Source organism: Vipera ursinii, assembly GCF_947247035.1.
Source record: "Vipera ursinii genome assembly, chromosome: 2".
Classification (NCBI taxonomy): domain Eukaryota; kingdom Metazoa; phylum Chordata; class Lepidosauria; order Squamata; family Viperidae; genus Vipera; species Vipera ursinii.
In genome coordinates, this window is record NC_139513.1 from 179528889 (window position 1) to 179546215 (window position 17327).

At 42.2% G+C, this 17327-nt stretch overlaps 1 protein-coding gene across 1 annotated transcript in view; it reads left to right on the forward strand.

The window, feature by feature from the left end:
• Window positions 1–17327, forward strand: part of PNPLA6 (patatin like domain 6, lysophospholipase) — a 167457-nt gene that overhangs the window by 86603 nt on the left and 63527 nt on the right. Inside the window, exons 16-18 of the mRNA XM_083354723.1 lie at window positions 5253–5330; window positions 5900–6105; window positions 7463–7594. Coding sequence (XP_083210849.1) covers window positions 5253–5330; window positions 5900–6105; window positions 7463–7594 — 416 coding nt within the window. The remainder of the gene's footprint in view (window positions 1–5252; window positions 5331–5899; window positions 6106–7462; window positions 7595–17327) is intronic.

Here is a 17327-nt window from a genome sequence, read left to right on the forward strand (position 1 = left end):
TTATTATTATTGTTGTTGTTGTTGTTGTTGTTGTTATTGTTATTATTGTTAATATTGTTAATATTGTTATTATTGTTATTATTATTATTTCGGTTTACTCCCGAAGGACTCAGGGCGGTTTACAAGGCAAAATTTAAAAACAATACAATATAAAATTAAAATAAAATTAAATTAAGTCTAGCCCCCAAAAAATTAAAATCACAATTTAAAAACATTAAAACTCTTCAGTCCAGACCAGATAGCTCAAAGAGCCAGGTTTTTAGGTCCCGGCGAAATGAACGAAGGTCGGGGGCAGTCCGGAGTTCCGTTGGCAGTTGATTCCATAGGGCAGGCGCGCCCACAGAGAACGCCCTCCCCCTGGGGATCGCCCATCGGCAATTCTTGATCGGCAGTACCCTGAGGAGCCCTCCCTGTGGGAACACAAAGGACGATGGGAAATTGACGCTGGCAGCAGGTGCTCCCTCAGATAATCCGGGCCCATGACATTTAGGGCTTTATAGGTCATCACCTGCACCTTGAATCTCACCCGGTGGGCAACTGGAAGCCAGTGCAGCTCGTGGAGAAGAGGTGTTACATGGGAGTATCGGGAGACTCCCATCACAACTCGCGCGGCTGCATTCTGCACTAGCTGAAGCCTCCGAGTGGTCCTCAGGGGCAGCCCCATGTAGAGAGTATTGCAGTAGTCTAGCCGGGAGGTCACAAGCGCATGGGTGACTGCGTACGGCATCTTGGTCCAGATAGGGCCGTAACTGGCGCACCAGGCGAACCCCCTGGCTACGGCTCCTATATGATCTTCCAAACTGAGCCGTGAATCCAGGAGGACGCCCAAGTTGCGGGCCCTATCAACCGGGGGTAACACCTCACCCCCCATAGTTAACGATGGAAAAGATTGGTTAGTCTGAGATACCGGTATGCACAGCCACTCAGTCTTGGCAGAATTGAGACGAAGCCTGTTTCTGCCCATCCAAACCCTAGTATTACCCTCAAATTATTTTTTATTTGTCTGTTTAGCAAAAATCCATTTTGATCTGGGTGTATAAATTCAGTCAAAAATCTTTTCAGCCTCTCAGCTATTATTGAAGTGAAGATTTTATAGTCCACATTCAGTAGTGATATCGGTCTATAGTTTTTGATCTGGGTCAGATCTGAGTCCTCTTTTGGTATCAAAGTAACATTAACTTCTGTCCGTGTATTTGGGAGTTTTGCCTCCAATAAAAATTCATTACATACATTTTTCAATGGTGAACTTAAAATATCTTGTAAACATTTATAAAAATACCAGGAGTCCATCTGGTCCCGATGTTTTTTCATTTTTTGTCTTTTTATTGCCTCTGTCAATTCCATCATTGTTATTTTTTCATTTAACGTCTTAAAAGTTTTCTGGAATTTTTGGTAAATTATTTTCTTCCATATATTGAGTCATTTTCTCCCATGGAGTTTCTTCCTTGTCATACAATTTCTCATAGTATTCTTTAATTGTCTTTTTTATTGTTTCATTTTTAAATGGTAAACAGCCTTTTTCATCTACTAAATTGTTTATCAATTTTTCTCCTTCTGTTTTTTAAGTTTATAAGCTAACCATCTTCCTGGTGTGTTTGCATTTTCAAAAAAGTTTTGCTTTGCCCTTTTAATTTGTTGTGCCAGTTGTTCTGATTCTATTAAATTAAATTTATATTTTATTATTTCCAGTTGTGTATTCAATATTTTCTTTGGTAGGTTTATTTGTAGTTCAAGTTCTAATTTTTTTAATTCTTCTCTTAACAACTGACATTTGTCTCTTTTCTTTATTTATTTTTTTGCCATGTATGTTATCGCTAACGCCTCAAAAATATGCTTTGGCTGTATCCCATACATTTTGTAATGTTGTATCTTTTTTATTTTCTCTGAAGAAAACATCCATTTCTTTTGTTGCTAAGTCTATAAATTCTTTCTCTTTTAATATAGTTTGATTCAAAGTCCATCTTAATTTTCTGCATTCCTTTCCACACCATTTTTCTGCATTCCTTGTTTCTCTCCAGATATCTTTGTATACCAATTTCCTCTATTATATTGAAAAAAGTCTTAAATAGTCTTTTTCTTCCTTGTTTCCCTGATTTACTGCTTTTAGTCTAATGTCCCATCTACTATTGCATTGAAATCCCCAATTAAGCATATATTTTGATATTCCATTTCTACTATTTTTCTGTGAAGGTTTTGATAAAATTCTTCTTGTTTATTATTTGGTGCATATATTGCTATCAAAAGTATTTGTTTTTGATTTAAAAATATTTCTACCATTAATATTCTTCCTTCTTCATCTGCATAAATCATATTGAAATCTATTGTCTCTTTGACATATATAACTACTCTTTTTTGCTGAGCTGATGTATAATAAAGTTTTCCATGTTTTGGATTTTCCAAAAATTTATGATGTTGGTTTTTTATGTGTGTCTCTTGCAAACAAATTATATCAATGTTTAATTTCTGTAGTTGTTTGAAAATTCTTTTCCTTTTTGATGGGGAATTCAATCCATTTATATTCACTGAAAAAAATCCATTTTCCTTCTCCATTTTGATTTACTTATATTTAGGTCTTGTTGATCTCGTAATCCTCTGCTCTTTTACTATTCCCTCATCTTCTTGATTCATCTCTTTTTCCACTTCCACCTGTGTAATTGTTTCCTCTATTGTTTGTTCTGTCTGTTTCTGGCTTTTTCCATCCTCTTGTTGATAGTGTGTTCTTTCTCCCAGAAATGCTCTATATCTTTCATCAAAATCCTCTGCCTTCCACACTGAGTCCAAACAGTATCTTGTGTTATTCCAATTGATTAAAATCCTTTCTGGCATCAGCCACCTAAAATTTACTCTTTTTGCAATCAGCTTTGTAGTCAAGAAATGACATTGTCTTTGAGTATCCCTTATTCTCTTGGGAATCTGCTTCAGCACTACTATTTCTTTATATTATAATGGATCATCTCTAACTCTTCTTAATATCTCATCCCTCATTGTTTTCTTCATAAATCTTACATGGATTTCTCTGGGCAATTTGTGTTTCCTTGTGCAACTTGAATTCATTCTAAATATTTCATCCACTTCTTGCTGCATCTTCAGTCTTTCCATTTCTAGCGCCTCTGCTAATAGATTAATAATCATTTCTGCTATATTTTCCTCTTTATCTTCGGGTATGTTCTGGAATCTCAAATAGTGTACTGCCTTCTCCATTTCCAAAGCAGTGACCACTCTTTCTAGGTTTTGATTTGCTTGTTCTAATCTTTCATTCTCTGTCATTAGTGCTTCAATTTTCCCCCCAATATCTTCTGATTGATCTTCCACCTTCTTTATTCTTTTTTCATTTTTAAGGATTTGTTGGTGAACCTCAGATTGTGTCTTTATGTCAAGCATCTGTTTGCTTAGCTTATCAAGATTGCTTTTTGTTTCTTTATGATTCTTCTGCATCATTTCTTGCATTAATTGTAAGGTCGCATGCATCTCTTTTTGGAGGTTGTTTGCCTTCTCTCGTTGTAACATTGCTTCAATAGATCCCTGACTTGCTGGACTAGATGTTCCAGAAGAGGATGCAGAAGCAGGGTTTTTTTTTTGTAATTTTAGTGAGGTTTGGTGCACTCATTGTTCAATCATGCAAACTCTGTAAACCCACAGGGAGAAGAGAAAGAAAAACAGCCACTTGCTTTAGGCTATAATCCAACTTTAAAAAGGAGCCAACTATTTTAGGCTATAATCCAAGTTTAAAAGTGAGCCAATTGCTTTAGGCTATATTGCAAATTTAAAAGGGAACCAACTGCTTTAGGCTATAATCCAAATTTAAAAAGAAGCCAACTGCTTTAGGCTATAATCCAGGTTTAGAAAGGAGTCAACTGCTTTAGGCTAATACAAGTTTTTTTTTAAAAAAGCCAACTACTTTAAGCTGTAATCCAGCAAAATAAAAAACACCAACTGCATAAGTCTAATCCAAATATTTCTGTCAGTTCAAATATATTAGAGGAAAAAAAGAAAAAAAACCTGTCTCTAAATAGTTTCTATAATAGTTATGTCTAAAGTTGAATGATGTAGTTAAAAAAAATCTTTGTTTTTTCTTTTGTAGAAACACAGGATGTTCTTTGTTTAGCACAGGTGTTGTTTCAAGGTCATCACTCTTCTGATTTTTTCTGTATTATTGTAGTATCTTCCTTCACCACTAGATGTCCTCATTAGTTATAGTGTCTTTATCCAGTAGTAAAACTTTTATTTAAAATGTACTTTCATAACAAAGTAAAAAAAATCTTCCCAAATCAGAAAAATTAGCCAACAATAGATTATCATTTTTTTTCCTTTTCAATCAGTCTCAAATCTTTTCTGCATATTTTTTATATTCCTTAATTTTGTTTTCCCCATTCCAGATTTCTCGCCGCTTTTAACTCTCTTCTTCCCAAGTCTTCCTGGGGTTTTTCACTTTTAAAAGTTATCCAATTCAGGCAATTATATTTTAAAAGTCTATAGGGAAGAGAAATAAAGAAGAATCTCACCCAGATCAAACACATTGCTGACAGCTGTTTGGTGGTTCTGCCACAGCTTTTCACTTGTTCCCCAGCTGTCTGTGGCTTGGGCAGTCTGTGTACTTGCTGGCAGCCTTTCTCCCACCTGTTTAAAGAGTTTCCTCAGTCCGTTTGGGCCAACCACTATTAGCTCCGAACTCCCAAGGTTTCCCTTCCTCCTCATTGCCTCTCTGGGGCGACTTTCTGACCTCTTTGGGTCTCCAGAAAAAGCGAATCAGACTAGGAAACTGGAGCTCTGGTTTCTTTCATCCGTGTCACCATGACACCTGGGGTGAACTCTCACAACCTGCGATTCTTGCTTAACAGTGACAACAGAGACTGCTGCAATTGCCAACTCTAAGTGATGCGATTACAAAATGTCATGCTTTACAATCGTCCATTAGTGACAGAAATTGCAGGCCAAATTATCATAGGGCCATGGTTAAACAAGGACTACCTATATTGCAAATGTTCTCTAGTACTAGTAAATTACTTGTTCCCCTATAGGAACATTTGAGGCTGAAACTTATTTTCTTCAGTTTTTTTAAAAAAGAAGCTATGGAAACAGCTTCGCCTTGGACCTTTTAGAGAATGATATTTTAGGAGAGCTATAGAGAAGAGACTTAGTTTCCTGACTTTACTCTTGACTCTGTTCCACAGGGTGTAATTGAAGTGTAATGGATTCATCTCCTATTCCAAACAAGGAAGACACCTAACATCACTCTGCCATTCTTTCCATAGGATTCATCCTTACTAAATAATCGGGTGCTTTTGCACCATGCCAAGGCAGGAACAGTAATTGCCCGTCAAGGAGATCAAGTAAGTATTGTAGATGGCATACAAAATCATAAATTAGCTTAGTCAGAGAAAAACAAATATGATAACTGTAGCATCTCTCCTCCCCTTGAAGGAGATGAAAGGGAGGCTTTCCTAAAAAAAATAGCTTTTTTTCTGTAATCAGGACCTAATGTTGGATGGACTGTGTTCTAGAAGAAAAGAATTCTCAAGAAGCATTTCATGTGGTATGTGGATTCTTCACAGTTCAAATTGTTGAAGATTTCTTTCCACAGTGTAAGAACCCTATGCTGTAGCTTTTAATAAGAATCTGCCCACTTTGATTGTGGCTTAGAAAAGGAGAAGAATAATTTGTCAGGAAAGGAAGAAGGAAAAAGAAAGTGGAACATGCATTGGGTACAAAACACTCCTCTTAAAACACTAATTTCCAGCTTTTTAGCAACCTCATCAATTTAAATTTTAAGAGATATAAAATTTGTTTATTTGTTTGCTTAAAAAAGATATTTCTAGAAACCTGTTGAAGCTTCTGAATCCTGGTCAATGATGACCCAATTCCCTTGGAAGGGGCTGCTTATTCTGGTCTTTTTTGGCAGGATGTCAGCTTGCACTTTGTACTCTGGGGCTGTCTGCATGTTTACCAGCGGATGATTGACAAGGCTGAAGACGTGTGCCTCTTCTTGGTGCAACCTGGGGAGATGGTGGGCCAGCTAGCAGTGCTTACTGGAGAGCCACTGATTTTCACCATCAAAGCAAATCGTGATTGTACTTTTCTTAAGATCTCCAAGTCTGATTTTTACGAGTGGGTACCATGTGCATAAATGTGCCTGGTTTCTGCCTAGCTCTCGTGCCATCATGTACTTCCCAATCATTAGCCATGTTCACATGCAGCAACTGCTCCTGTTCTTTTAGTCTATGCCATTTGCTGTTCTCTGCTGTGAGGTTGGTTGGGTTATCTCACAGGTAAAATAGAAAAGAGTGGTTTTGTCTGTGGCTTTATGCTGTCAATGTGGTTTTGTTCAGGAAGGGCTTCCATGGCTCTGGTGTAGTTTTCCTCTCTTTCCCTTCTCCAGTAGAAGGAGCTACCTAAAAATAATGGTTGTATTTCTTTAAAAGCAAGGTGCTCTATCAGAATCCAAAGCCTGACTTTTTAAGCATGCTGCTCCTTTGAAATCAAGGAGCCTGACTGAGATGGATAAAATATGAGGATGGGCAGTGAAAATCAGAAACTCTTAGTGGACAACGTTGAGCTGTATAGAAATAACGCTCTGCCACATCTCCTTTTTCATCTCTGCTTCTTGCTAGATGACACTGATATATACATGTGTGTGTGTATACATACTCTTGTACAAACTATATAGTTTACAGTATTTCCCACTAAGACAGTGTATACATTTTTCCAACTAATGGAGCACATAAATTTCCACTAAAGGAATACATAAATCTGAACTACTCTACATGGGGCTGCTCTTGAGCATTTAAAAACTTCAGCTGGTGCAGAATGCAGCTGCACATAACACACCACTGTAAATGGTGTGTTATTTGGCACATATAATACCTCTACCCCATGAGCTGCATTGATTGCTGCATACATTCTCCAGATGTTTCTACCCATCTAGTCCAGTCTGGCAGGATGGGCATACTCTGGGTCCTGCCAGTCAGGGAATGCCACCTAACGGGGCCAGGAGGCCTTTTCTGCCATAGCACCTGCCTTATGGAACACCCTCCCTCTAGAGATCAGGATGGCCATGATACTGCTGGCCCCTTCATAAGGGCCCTAAGACTTGGTTATATGTGCCCCAGTCTGAGCCCCAAGTGTGTGAAAGATCCTACCTCTTGGTTGTTTTAACATTTATGAATTATAATATTTTCCAGCTTTCATTATAATTTTATTTTTAATTGGTTTTATGATTTATTGTTCTCTGCTCAAACTCACTTGTTGAGAAGGCCAGCCATACAAAATGAATAAATAAGTAAAAATTAATTTAGCTTTGCCCTGAGATTCACCACACCCATTGCTGTAATTCTTAACTAGCAGCATCTTCCCTGAATCCAAATTGGATCTATTTCTTTCTCCACTCTGGCAAAATTGAGAAATGAACTGGAACTTCTATATATTGCAAATTGTAGTCTTCCAGTAACTTCTGAATCCTCCTTAGGGTTATGAGGGAACAGCCAAGTGTGGTATTGAGTGTGGCTCATACTGTGGCAGCCCGCATGTCTCCTTTTGTGCGTCAAATGGACTTCGCTATTGATTGGATGGCAGTAGAGGCTGGACGAGCACTTTACAGGTAAGAGAAAGGGGCTGTTTTCTTGGCTCCCTGGTCTCCATTTGATGCCTTTAAAAAAAATTTATTGGTTTATCAAGCTATAAAATACAAAGAGAAATTCAAAAAAGTAATAGAAAACTAGGAGGAGGGGGAGGGAGAAGGAAAAAAATGGTGTAAAGAGGGAAAAGAAAAGAAAAAGCCACCAACTTTTGACTCTTTTTAGCACAGTAGAAGATAACATAACAACCACGACTTTCTTTTACGCAACAGTATGTACAAGCCATTTCTATAACAATAAACCTATTTAATTAGCAAAAACAAAATCAAAGTTTCTTTTTTTTTTCATTGCAAGTCCAAAATCCGGAAGCAATTTCAAAATAGAAACAAGGTTATACATTCTCTTCTTTGGATAAAAGAATCAATTTGACAATCTCTGTTTCTCTTTGCTGTGGGGAATAATATATATTTCTGTTAACTCATTAATCTTTACCATAATTCATATTAAAAGAATCCTCTATATTTCATTTTTTAACCCTAAAGGGAGAAAACACTGTTTCTACTTTGGATATTTTACTAACTTTAAAAATACTCAATTATTATATATAAAGGGGGAGGGGGGAAACCTCTTCATTTTAAACCCAAAACCCAAAACATTACAGCTTTCTTTCAATTATATATATCACACCAATATAAGTCCAATTAACTCCAATTAGGTCATGAATTCAAATTTCTCCCTTGAGTTTATCCTGATGGAGTAAATCTTTATCAGCTTTTATTTTCAAATTTAATCAATAGTATTTTACAAACTTTGGGAATTATTCAGCATTACATAAAAAGACAGAAGACATGCATTTACAAACTTATTTTATACATATAAAGCTACATTAAAGCTTTCAATACATATATCAAACTTATAAAAATCCATTCAAACTAATTAAATGATTAAATTTAAATCACTCCTTCCAGCTTGTCTTTATAGAATGACATCTTTTTCTTCTCAGGAGTGTCTATCAAGTCTCTCTTCTTCAAGAAATTCTCAGCCTTATTTATATCCATGAAAAAAATGTCCCAAGACTGCTCTGTTAGACATTGTAGATTAACCTGAAGCAAATCCTCATAGAATAAAGTTTCCTTCTCTAAGATGTCTATCATATCTTTTTTTCTCAAAGAATTCTTGACCTTGTTCATATCCATGAGGAAAAAAGTCCCAAACTTGACCTCTTAATAGTTGTGAATTTACTTGGCACTCTTGTTTCAGTTGCACTGGGAGGGTTATATTCAAATCATCACCATAATAAAAACTGGTGTCAGATTTATAGTTGAAAGATACAGATTATTTGCATTGTCCAGCATTTGTAGAGTTGACACAGTGGGTTGATAATTTTCTACAGTGGGTTGATAATGTTCTTTTTTAATATCCTCTGTATAATTAATATCTTTGGTCCCTAACTGATTTGTGGTATAAATTTTCTGTATGGGCTTTTCAAAAATGTCCATGACCACAGACTCCAGCTCAGTGTTAAACATCTTCGTAGCTCTCTCTAGTGGTCAAAATGTTTGTTTATTTATTTATTTATTCATTCATTCATTCGTTTTTCTAGCCAATCTGAGTTCATGAAAATTGGAAAATTTCAACCACCAAAACAACACAATACAGGGCTACAGTTTATTTTAAAAGCAGTAAATTAAGACCACAACTTTTATCCTTATTTCAAAATATTTCCTTAGTTTAGTTGCCTCCAGCAACACTTCTCCTTGTCATTTAATAATAAAGGAATCTCAGAAATGTTGCATAATGTCAGGACCCACTTCAAGCCCACATCTTAAGAAAACATAACTCTTGGAAACAATTTCTTCCAAGCAGGAACTTTTATTAAGAGTAGGTGATAGCAGGCATAATACAAAGGATCTGAGATTTCCTGTGCAATGCAATAGATTATAGTATCCCCCAAGCAGGACCCCACCCCATAGATTGACTGCCCGATGTGGGATATCCAATCCCCAAGTGTTAAGTCCATTGTGGGAACCGGGGAAATAACATCGGCCTATCTCCAGCTCACACAGCGAGGGTTGGCGGCTTCTTCACCCCTTTCTCTGAGAGCGTAGACATAAACCAGGCACTGAGGTTACATTCCTTATTTCCTCCTTTGTTCTTAACTTGTTTAAAAGATAGAGTTCAGAGATAATGCAGGAAACAAGATACAGACCCAATAAACAAAGTAAAGCATTACACTGTAGCAAATAGAGGAAGTGAAAGTAGTAGCCTCGCAGGCACATTAGCCCCTCCCCCTTGGAAGTATGTTAAAACCCAGGAAAAGGTGGAATGAAATAGAAATGAAATAAAATAGGAATGGGTTTTGACATCCTGCCCCCCTTAAAAATAGGAGAGATCCAGCTGTAGAGAAAACAAAACAGATATAGAGGTTAGTCTAGTTTGTTGGGATATTCTGTATGAAACTTCTTTAGCAGTTTGGGTGCTCTGAGGAGCCACTCATTTTGTGAGGAGGGAAGGTGTTTCCAGGCTACTGGGAATTGAGTTGCCCCATGATACTTCCTAGAATATAAGATTTCTTTTATCTCAAAGTGTTGTTCTCTTTCAACCATGATTGGAGGTGGTGGAGGGGGGAGTTTTGGCCGTAAGGGCAACTGTTGTTCTCTTTTCAGTAAGCTGCACTGAAAAAATGGGTGTATTTGCTTGAGGGTTTTAGATAGTTTTAATTCTACTGTTACTGTGTTTATAATTCTTTTAATTGGAAAAGGTCCTATGTATTTTAGACCACGTTTTTTTACAGGGCTGTAGGGATTTTAGGGATTTTGTAGACAAATACACCATTTCTCCTACAATAAATGGTTTAGGATCGACTCTCTTTTTACCCGCTTGTGCTTTGTATGCTTGTCTAGCTTCGTCCAGGGCTTTCCTAACCACTGCCCAGGTGTTTTGTAATTGTGCTATCCATTCTTTCAGCAATGGGATTGCCGGTTCATTTGGGGTTAGTTCTGGCATAGGGTTGAAACTCTGACCGGTGGCTATTTGAAAGGGAGTGTAGCCTGTGCTAGAGTGGACTGTGTTATTGTAAGCAACTTCTGCAAAAGGGAATAGGTCGGTCTAGTTTGTTTGCTGGCAATTAATAAAGCATCTTAATTATTGTTTGAGTACTGAGTTCGAACGTTCCATCTGATGGTTACATTGAGAATGATGACTAGATGACACTCCCTGAGTGGTCCCTAAGAGGGATAAAAACTCCAGAATTCTGATGTAAATTGCACATCCCTATCTGATATGATGTATTGGGGTGCCCCATGCTGTCTGTAAATGTGCTGCATGAATAGTTTCGCTAAAGTTTTTGCGATGGGGATCTTTCAGCAAGGGATAAAATGCACTTGTTTTGGGAACAGGTCCGTAACCACCCAGATGACTGTGTTTCTGTTATTTTCTGGTAATTCCACTATAAAATCCATGGATATTTCCTTCCATGGGGCTGAGGGATTTGCCACTGGTTGTAGCAGTCTGGATGATTTCCTTTGCAACCTCTTGGCAGCTGTGCAAGTTGGGCAGCTGGCCATGTAACTTTCTATGTCCTTTTTCATGGATGGCTGCCAAAATTGCCTTTTAATTAAATGTAAAGTTTTTACAAATCCAAAATCCCTGCTGATTTTGTATCATGGCACAGCTGCATGAAATTGACCCTCTGGGTGGCTGGTATATATAACTTCTCCCCCACCCATGGCAGCCCATCCTTGATCATGCACACGTCTATTTTTCTGGAACCATTCATCTGTTTCTAAAGTTTTCCGGAATTCGATCTCAGTTTGGATACTCAGCTACGGCTTCATTTTGTCTTGGGCCCTGGTGGTTACTGGCGCTGCCAGTTGTGGTTCAGGCATGAGTGGTTTAGAATCAGTGGCTCGCATGCTGTTATATTGGGGCATGCGAGACTGCATCTGCCAGGAAGTTTTTTTCCCCCGACAAGTGTTTCACCGTGAAACGGAATTGGTGAAAGTGCTGGGACCAGTGGGCTTGCTTAGGAGTGTCTGCGTGTTCTTAGTGCTTCCAAATTTTTGTGGTCCATCCAGACCTGAAAGGGGATTTTATTCCCTTCAAGGAAATGGCACCACGTAAGTAACAACCACCTCACAGCGTAAGCTTCCTTCTCCCACACAGCCCAGCATTGTTCTGTCTCAGTTTCCTGGACGTATCCGCACACGGTTGCAGTGCCCCCTCATCATTTTCTTGTAATAATACAGCCCCCCACCGCCACATCGCTTGCGTCTACCTGTATTACGAAGAGTTTATCCAGGTCCGGGTGCCTCAGTATGGGTTTGGCAGAAAAAAGTCTCTTTAACTTCTTGAATGCCGCTTGGCATTCCATTGTCCATTTCAGTGGCTGGCTGGGTTTCACTGAGGACCCCCCCTTTGTTTTTAACAATTTCATGAGGGGCAAGGCTATTTGGGTGAACAAAGGGATGAACTGGTGGTAGAAGTTTGCAAAACCCAGGAAACTGTAATTGATTCCTTGTGTGAGGTGGTGCCCATTCTAGAACTGCCCTGACATTCTCAGGGTCCATTTCAATGCCCTGTGGGGATATGCAATAACCCAGGTAGTCTATTCTTTCCTGGTGGAATTCGCATTTTGATAAATTGGCATATAGGTGAGCAGCTTGCAGTTAAAAACTGCTCTGACTAGGTCGACATGCTCCTTTTTGGACTCGGTGAAGATAAAGATGTCGTCTCAATAAACCAGGACCCCCTTAAATAGGTTTTCCCTTAGCACTTCATTGATAAATTGCATAAATACTGCGGGGGGCCCTTGTAGTCTGAATGGCAAAACTTTGAATTGGTAGCATCCCATTGGACAATTAAATGCAGTCTTCCATTTGTCCCCTTCCTTAATCCTAACGCAGTAGTACGCTTCTCTTAGATCTAGTTTGGTAAAAATCCTTCCTTTCGATAGGTGGGATAACATGTACTCCATGAGGGGTAGGGGATACAGGTTACTTTCACTGATTGCATTCAGGGCGTGGTAATCCAGGGCTTTTCAACCAGTGGTATGGGTACCACCTGGGGTACATTGGCACCTGGCAGGTGGTACACGACCATCCTAGAAAAGTAGCGGGGGAGGGGAATGAGCTGAACCGGTGGCAGCACCACACAAGCATGAGCAAGAAATGGTTGGAGCTGTAGGGCTGTCAGGGCTCAGTGAAAGCGGCAGGATCGGCGCTTCTTCGGAGCTCTCAGGGCTCAGTAGAAGCACCAGGATCAGTGCCAGGCTCCAGGTAGAGCTTGGCACTGCTCCTGGCGCTTCTGAGCCCAGAAGAAGCACCGATCAGCTGGAATGTTGCAGCATTTCCAGGGTCTTGTGATTTACATTCAGATGCTTGGCAACTGATTCATATTTATCAGTGTCACAGTGTCACAGTGTCATGTGAAGTGACCAAAACCTGCTGCAACCACCCAGCAGATGGGTGTTGTGATTCAGTGTCAGCCTGTGGGTTCGGCAGTTGAATCGGACAATTCTGAGGAGGACAAGGAGGAGGAGATTGGAGAGCCTGCAGAAGACAGTTCTGAGGCATTGCAGGGCTCTCAGCCAGACCCCTCCCGTCTGGTTCCTCCTCAGACCCAGCTGTGTGAGCCTGACAGCTTGGACGAAGACGACCCACATCTGGCCTTGTTCAAGGACGCCCGAAGCAGGAGGCAGACAAGCAGGAGTAAACAAAGGAAGGCAATGGGGCACCTCGGGAGGAGGCAAAGAGAAGTCACGCCTTGAAACTGTTTAAAAGGGGAATTTGTGGGAGGTGCTGGTTGCTGAAGGCAACCATTTGAACAGCTTCTGATTTAGTCGTGGTTCGTATTTGTTTTGCTCTGTTTGTTCTGTTTTGGATCTGTTTTGTGTAAATAAATTTGGTGGGCTTACTTCCAGCCTATTGACTTTTGTAAAGGGGTTGTCCCTGACATTTCTGCAGGGCCGGTAGTAGGCTGGAGTAGTTTGCCTTCAGCCTTCAGCCTCCCACCCATTATTATTATTATGGAGCAGCTACGTGCTGAGAATGCCCAGCTCGCCCAGCAACTCACTTTGTTGGCAGCTCAGGTGGCTCAATTGCAATCTCAGGTCCATGCTGCACCCCCACCATCACCACCACCCAGGAGAAAATGCCAAGTTGCGATGCCGGATAAATTTAATGGCAATCCAGAACTGTTTCCTGCTTTCCTGGCATAATGCCAGCTCTTTATCAGCGTGAGAGCAGCTGATTTCCCCACTGACTGGGATAAGGTGGGGTTTGTGTTAAGCCTTCTTTCGGGTGATGCAGCTCGTTGGGGCACACCTCTGTTGGCTCAACCTAGTCCATTGTTGGACAACTTTGTGGGGTTTTGTGATCATATGCGTCTGATGTATGAGGACCCTATAAAGACGCAGACCGCTACTCGACGCTTGAAAGCTCTGAGGCAGGGTCAACACCCCCTACAGGGCTATATCAGCGATTTTCAGCTGCTTAGCCAGGATTCTGCCTGTAATGAGGCTGCACTTGTGCATGACTTCCAGGATGAATTGTCGGAGGAGATGTTGGATGAGCTGGCCCATGTGGATATTCCCTCAGACCTCAATGGGCTGATCCATCTCTGCCTGCGGATCAACGCTCGGTTGCAGCAGCGAAGGAGTCACCGTGACACCCCAAAGACCCCTGCAGCCCCTGTTGTGAGTGAGACCCCAGTTCAAAGGGAGGAGCCAATAGAGCTGATTGCCGCCAGGTCTCGTCTATCGGTGACTGAAATGAACAGACGATGATTGGGGGGGGTTGTGTTTTTACTGTGGGGACCCTGGGCATTTGGCTGCTTTTTGCCCAAAGAAGCAACAATGGGCATCAGTGACCGAGTCTGCCCCGAAAAAGTCCCCTACTTTTCTGTCGGGAAGCGCCCTGAGCCCGATCTAGACGGTGTGTTAGCTCGGGCATCCCACAACACTAAGCGACGTCTTTCCAATGCTGCCTGTGGACCTCCACGGCATCTGATACTGGAGGTACATCTGATCCTTCCTGGCAAGCCAAAGGGGATTCCACTCCATTGACTCTAAAGCCACCACAAATTTTATGGACTCAGCATTTGTGGCCAAATGGGCTGTTCCCCAGTGCCCGGTGGAACCGCCCATGTTAGTGGAGACTATCGATGGTCGAGTGCTCCTGTCTGGGCCAATTAAGGCCGCCACGCAACCATTATGTATGGCCATCAGTTCCCATGTGGAGGCCATCCAGTTCTATATCACCTCAGATCGGCATTTACCCGTGGTCTTGGGACTGGCGTGGCTCCGGGAGCATGACCCACAGATCTATTGGTCACAGAACTTGGTCACCTTCCCAAGCTTGCAGTGCATGGACCACTCCCGCCATATCTGTGCCGGTCAGGTGGAGGATTCCCCAGGGGTTTCCTTGCCTCCCGAACTGTCCGACTTTGCTGATGTGTTCAGTGAGACAGAGGCGGATCAATTACCCCCGCATAGGCCCTATGACTGCCCCATTGATTTAGTCCCTGATGCACCTCTCCCAGTGGGGCGTTTGTACTCCATGTCGGACCCCGAGTTGGCTGCATTGCGGGACTTTCCGGAGAAGAATTTGGCTCACGGTTTCATCCGGCCCTCATCCTTGCCAGTGTCTGCACCTGTGCTCTTCGTCAAAAAGAAGTCCGGCGAATTGTGGCTTTGCTGCGATTATAGGAAACTCAACGCCATCACAGTGCACAATCGTTACCCGCTGTCCCTCATGGCCGAACTCTTGGACCGACTCATTCGTGGTTTCGGGGTGGGGTATCATCAGTACGCTGATGATACCCAACTTTTTTTCTCCACCCCAAACCAACCCAGCGATGCCCTCGCCGTGATGTCCCATTGCCTGGAAGCGATCCGGGTCTGAATGGAGAGAAACAGGCTTTGTCTCAATCCTGCCAAGACTGAGTGGCTGTGCATACCGGCATCTCGGGTCAACCAGACTATTCCATCTCTAACGATGGGGGGGGGTGAGGTGTTACCCCCTGTTGATAGGGCTTGCAACTTGGGCGTCCTCCTGGATTCGCGGCTCAATTTTGAAGATCATATAGGAGCCGTGACCAGGGGGGCTTTTGCCCAGGTTCGCCTGGTTCGCCAGTTGCGACCCTACCTGGACCGAGATGCCCTACATACAGTCACTCATGCGCTCGTGACCTCCTGTTTAGACTACTGCAACGCTCTCTACATGGGACTGCCCTTGAGGACCACCCAGAGGCTTCAGCTGGTGCAGAATGCAGCTGCGCGAGTCGTGATGGGGGTCTCCCGATACTCCCATGTAACACCTCTACTCCACGAGCTGCATTGGCTTCCGGTTGCCCACCGGGTGAGATTCAAGGTGCTGGTGATGACCTATAAAGCCCTAAATGGCGAGGGTCTGGGATATTTGAGGGAACACCTGCTGCCAGCATCAAGCTCCCTTCGTCCAGTACGCTCCCACAGGGAGGGTCTTCTCAGGGTGCCGCCGGTTAAAGATTGCCGGCGGGTAACACCCAGGGGTAGGGCCTTCTCAGTGGGCGCGCCTGCCCTTTGGAACCAGCTGCCCGCCGGGACCTGAAGACCTGGCTCTTCGAGCTCTCTGGCCCAGGCTGAGAATTTTTTAATTTTAACTGGGTTTTTATTTTTTCTCAGGGTTTCATTTAATCTTTTTAAATTTGTTTTAACTTTTGTATTGATTTTCTTTTAAATATCCTGTAATCCGCCCTGAGTCCTTCGGGAAAGGGCGGTATATAAATCTAAATAAATAAATAAATAAACTAATTGGTGAATGTGATTTATGATGTGTAATTAAGGGAGGGAAATTCTGTATGATATGATGGGTTAAGGGGAGGAGAATTCAGATTCTGGGATCCATCCATGAGTGCCGATGCTCCATTCTCAAAATCTTCTTTTTTTCAAACATCCTGAGGGGTCCTGAGCCCCTGCCGCTGTCTCTAGTAAGGGAGAGAACCTGGCAAAGATTCAGGGAAGAAACTTCATCATGGGAAGAGGAAGCCTGGCTGCTGAGGAAACCTCAGAAGAGGGAGTAATAGATGGATTGCTGTGGAAAGATGAGTTTGGGCAGATCTCCAACCCTCAGCAGCTAAGTGAGCCTATCTGGTCGTCAGGCTGGAACCATTACTGCAGAGACTACAAATGTCTCAAGATTGCACTGCCAGAGTCCTCAAAGCAGAAGACCATCTGCCACTGAGAATTTGGCTGAGTGGAAAATCCTGTCTGCAGACCAGACAGCCTCCCAGCCCCAGGAGTCCCCTGTCAGGCCCTCCAGACCCACAGAGACAGAGGACCTCAGCCTGGTGACTCTGCAGCAATGGGAGGTTGGGGAACCCCCACAAGTGAAAGGCCAACAACCTCTGAGCTTGCCACAGCTAATAGAGGACTTGCAACAGCTAGGGGTGGTGCAGAAGCCTGGAGATCAGAAGCTGGTGGGAGGACAAAAACAGCAAGGGTGGGAACAGCAGGGCCCGAACGTGCCAACCCTGAACATACAGCAGGACCAGTGGTGCCAGCAGCAGTGGGAGCCCCAGTGAGAAAGAAACTTGCACAGCGGCTAATGGGAGAGAAATCCAACCGGATGACACAGGAACCTGTTGCCCAGGTGACATCCCCCACACGGTAGGACGCCGGAACTAAGGCTGGATCCACCCCGTTCTACCCTCTTTCAACAGCAAAGACGAAGGAGAGAATGATCTGATGGTGAGCCAACATGTCCCACCTTTTTTTTA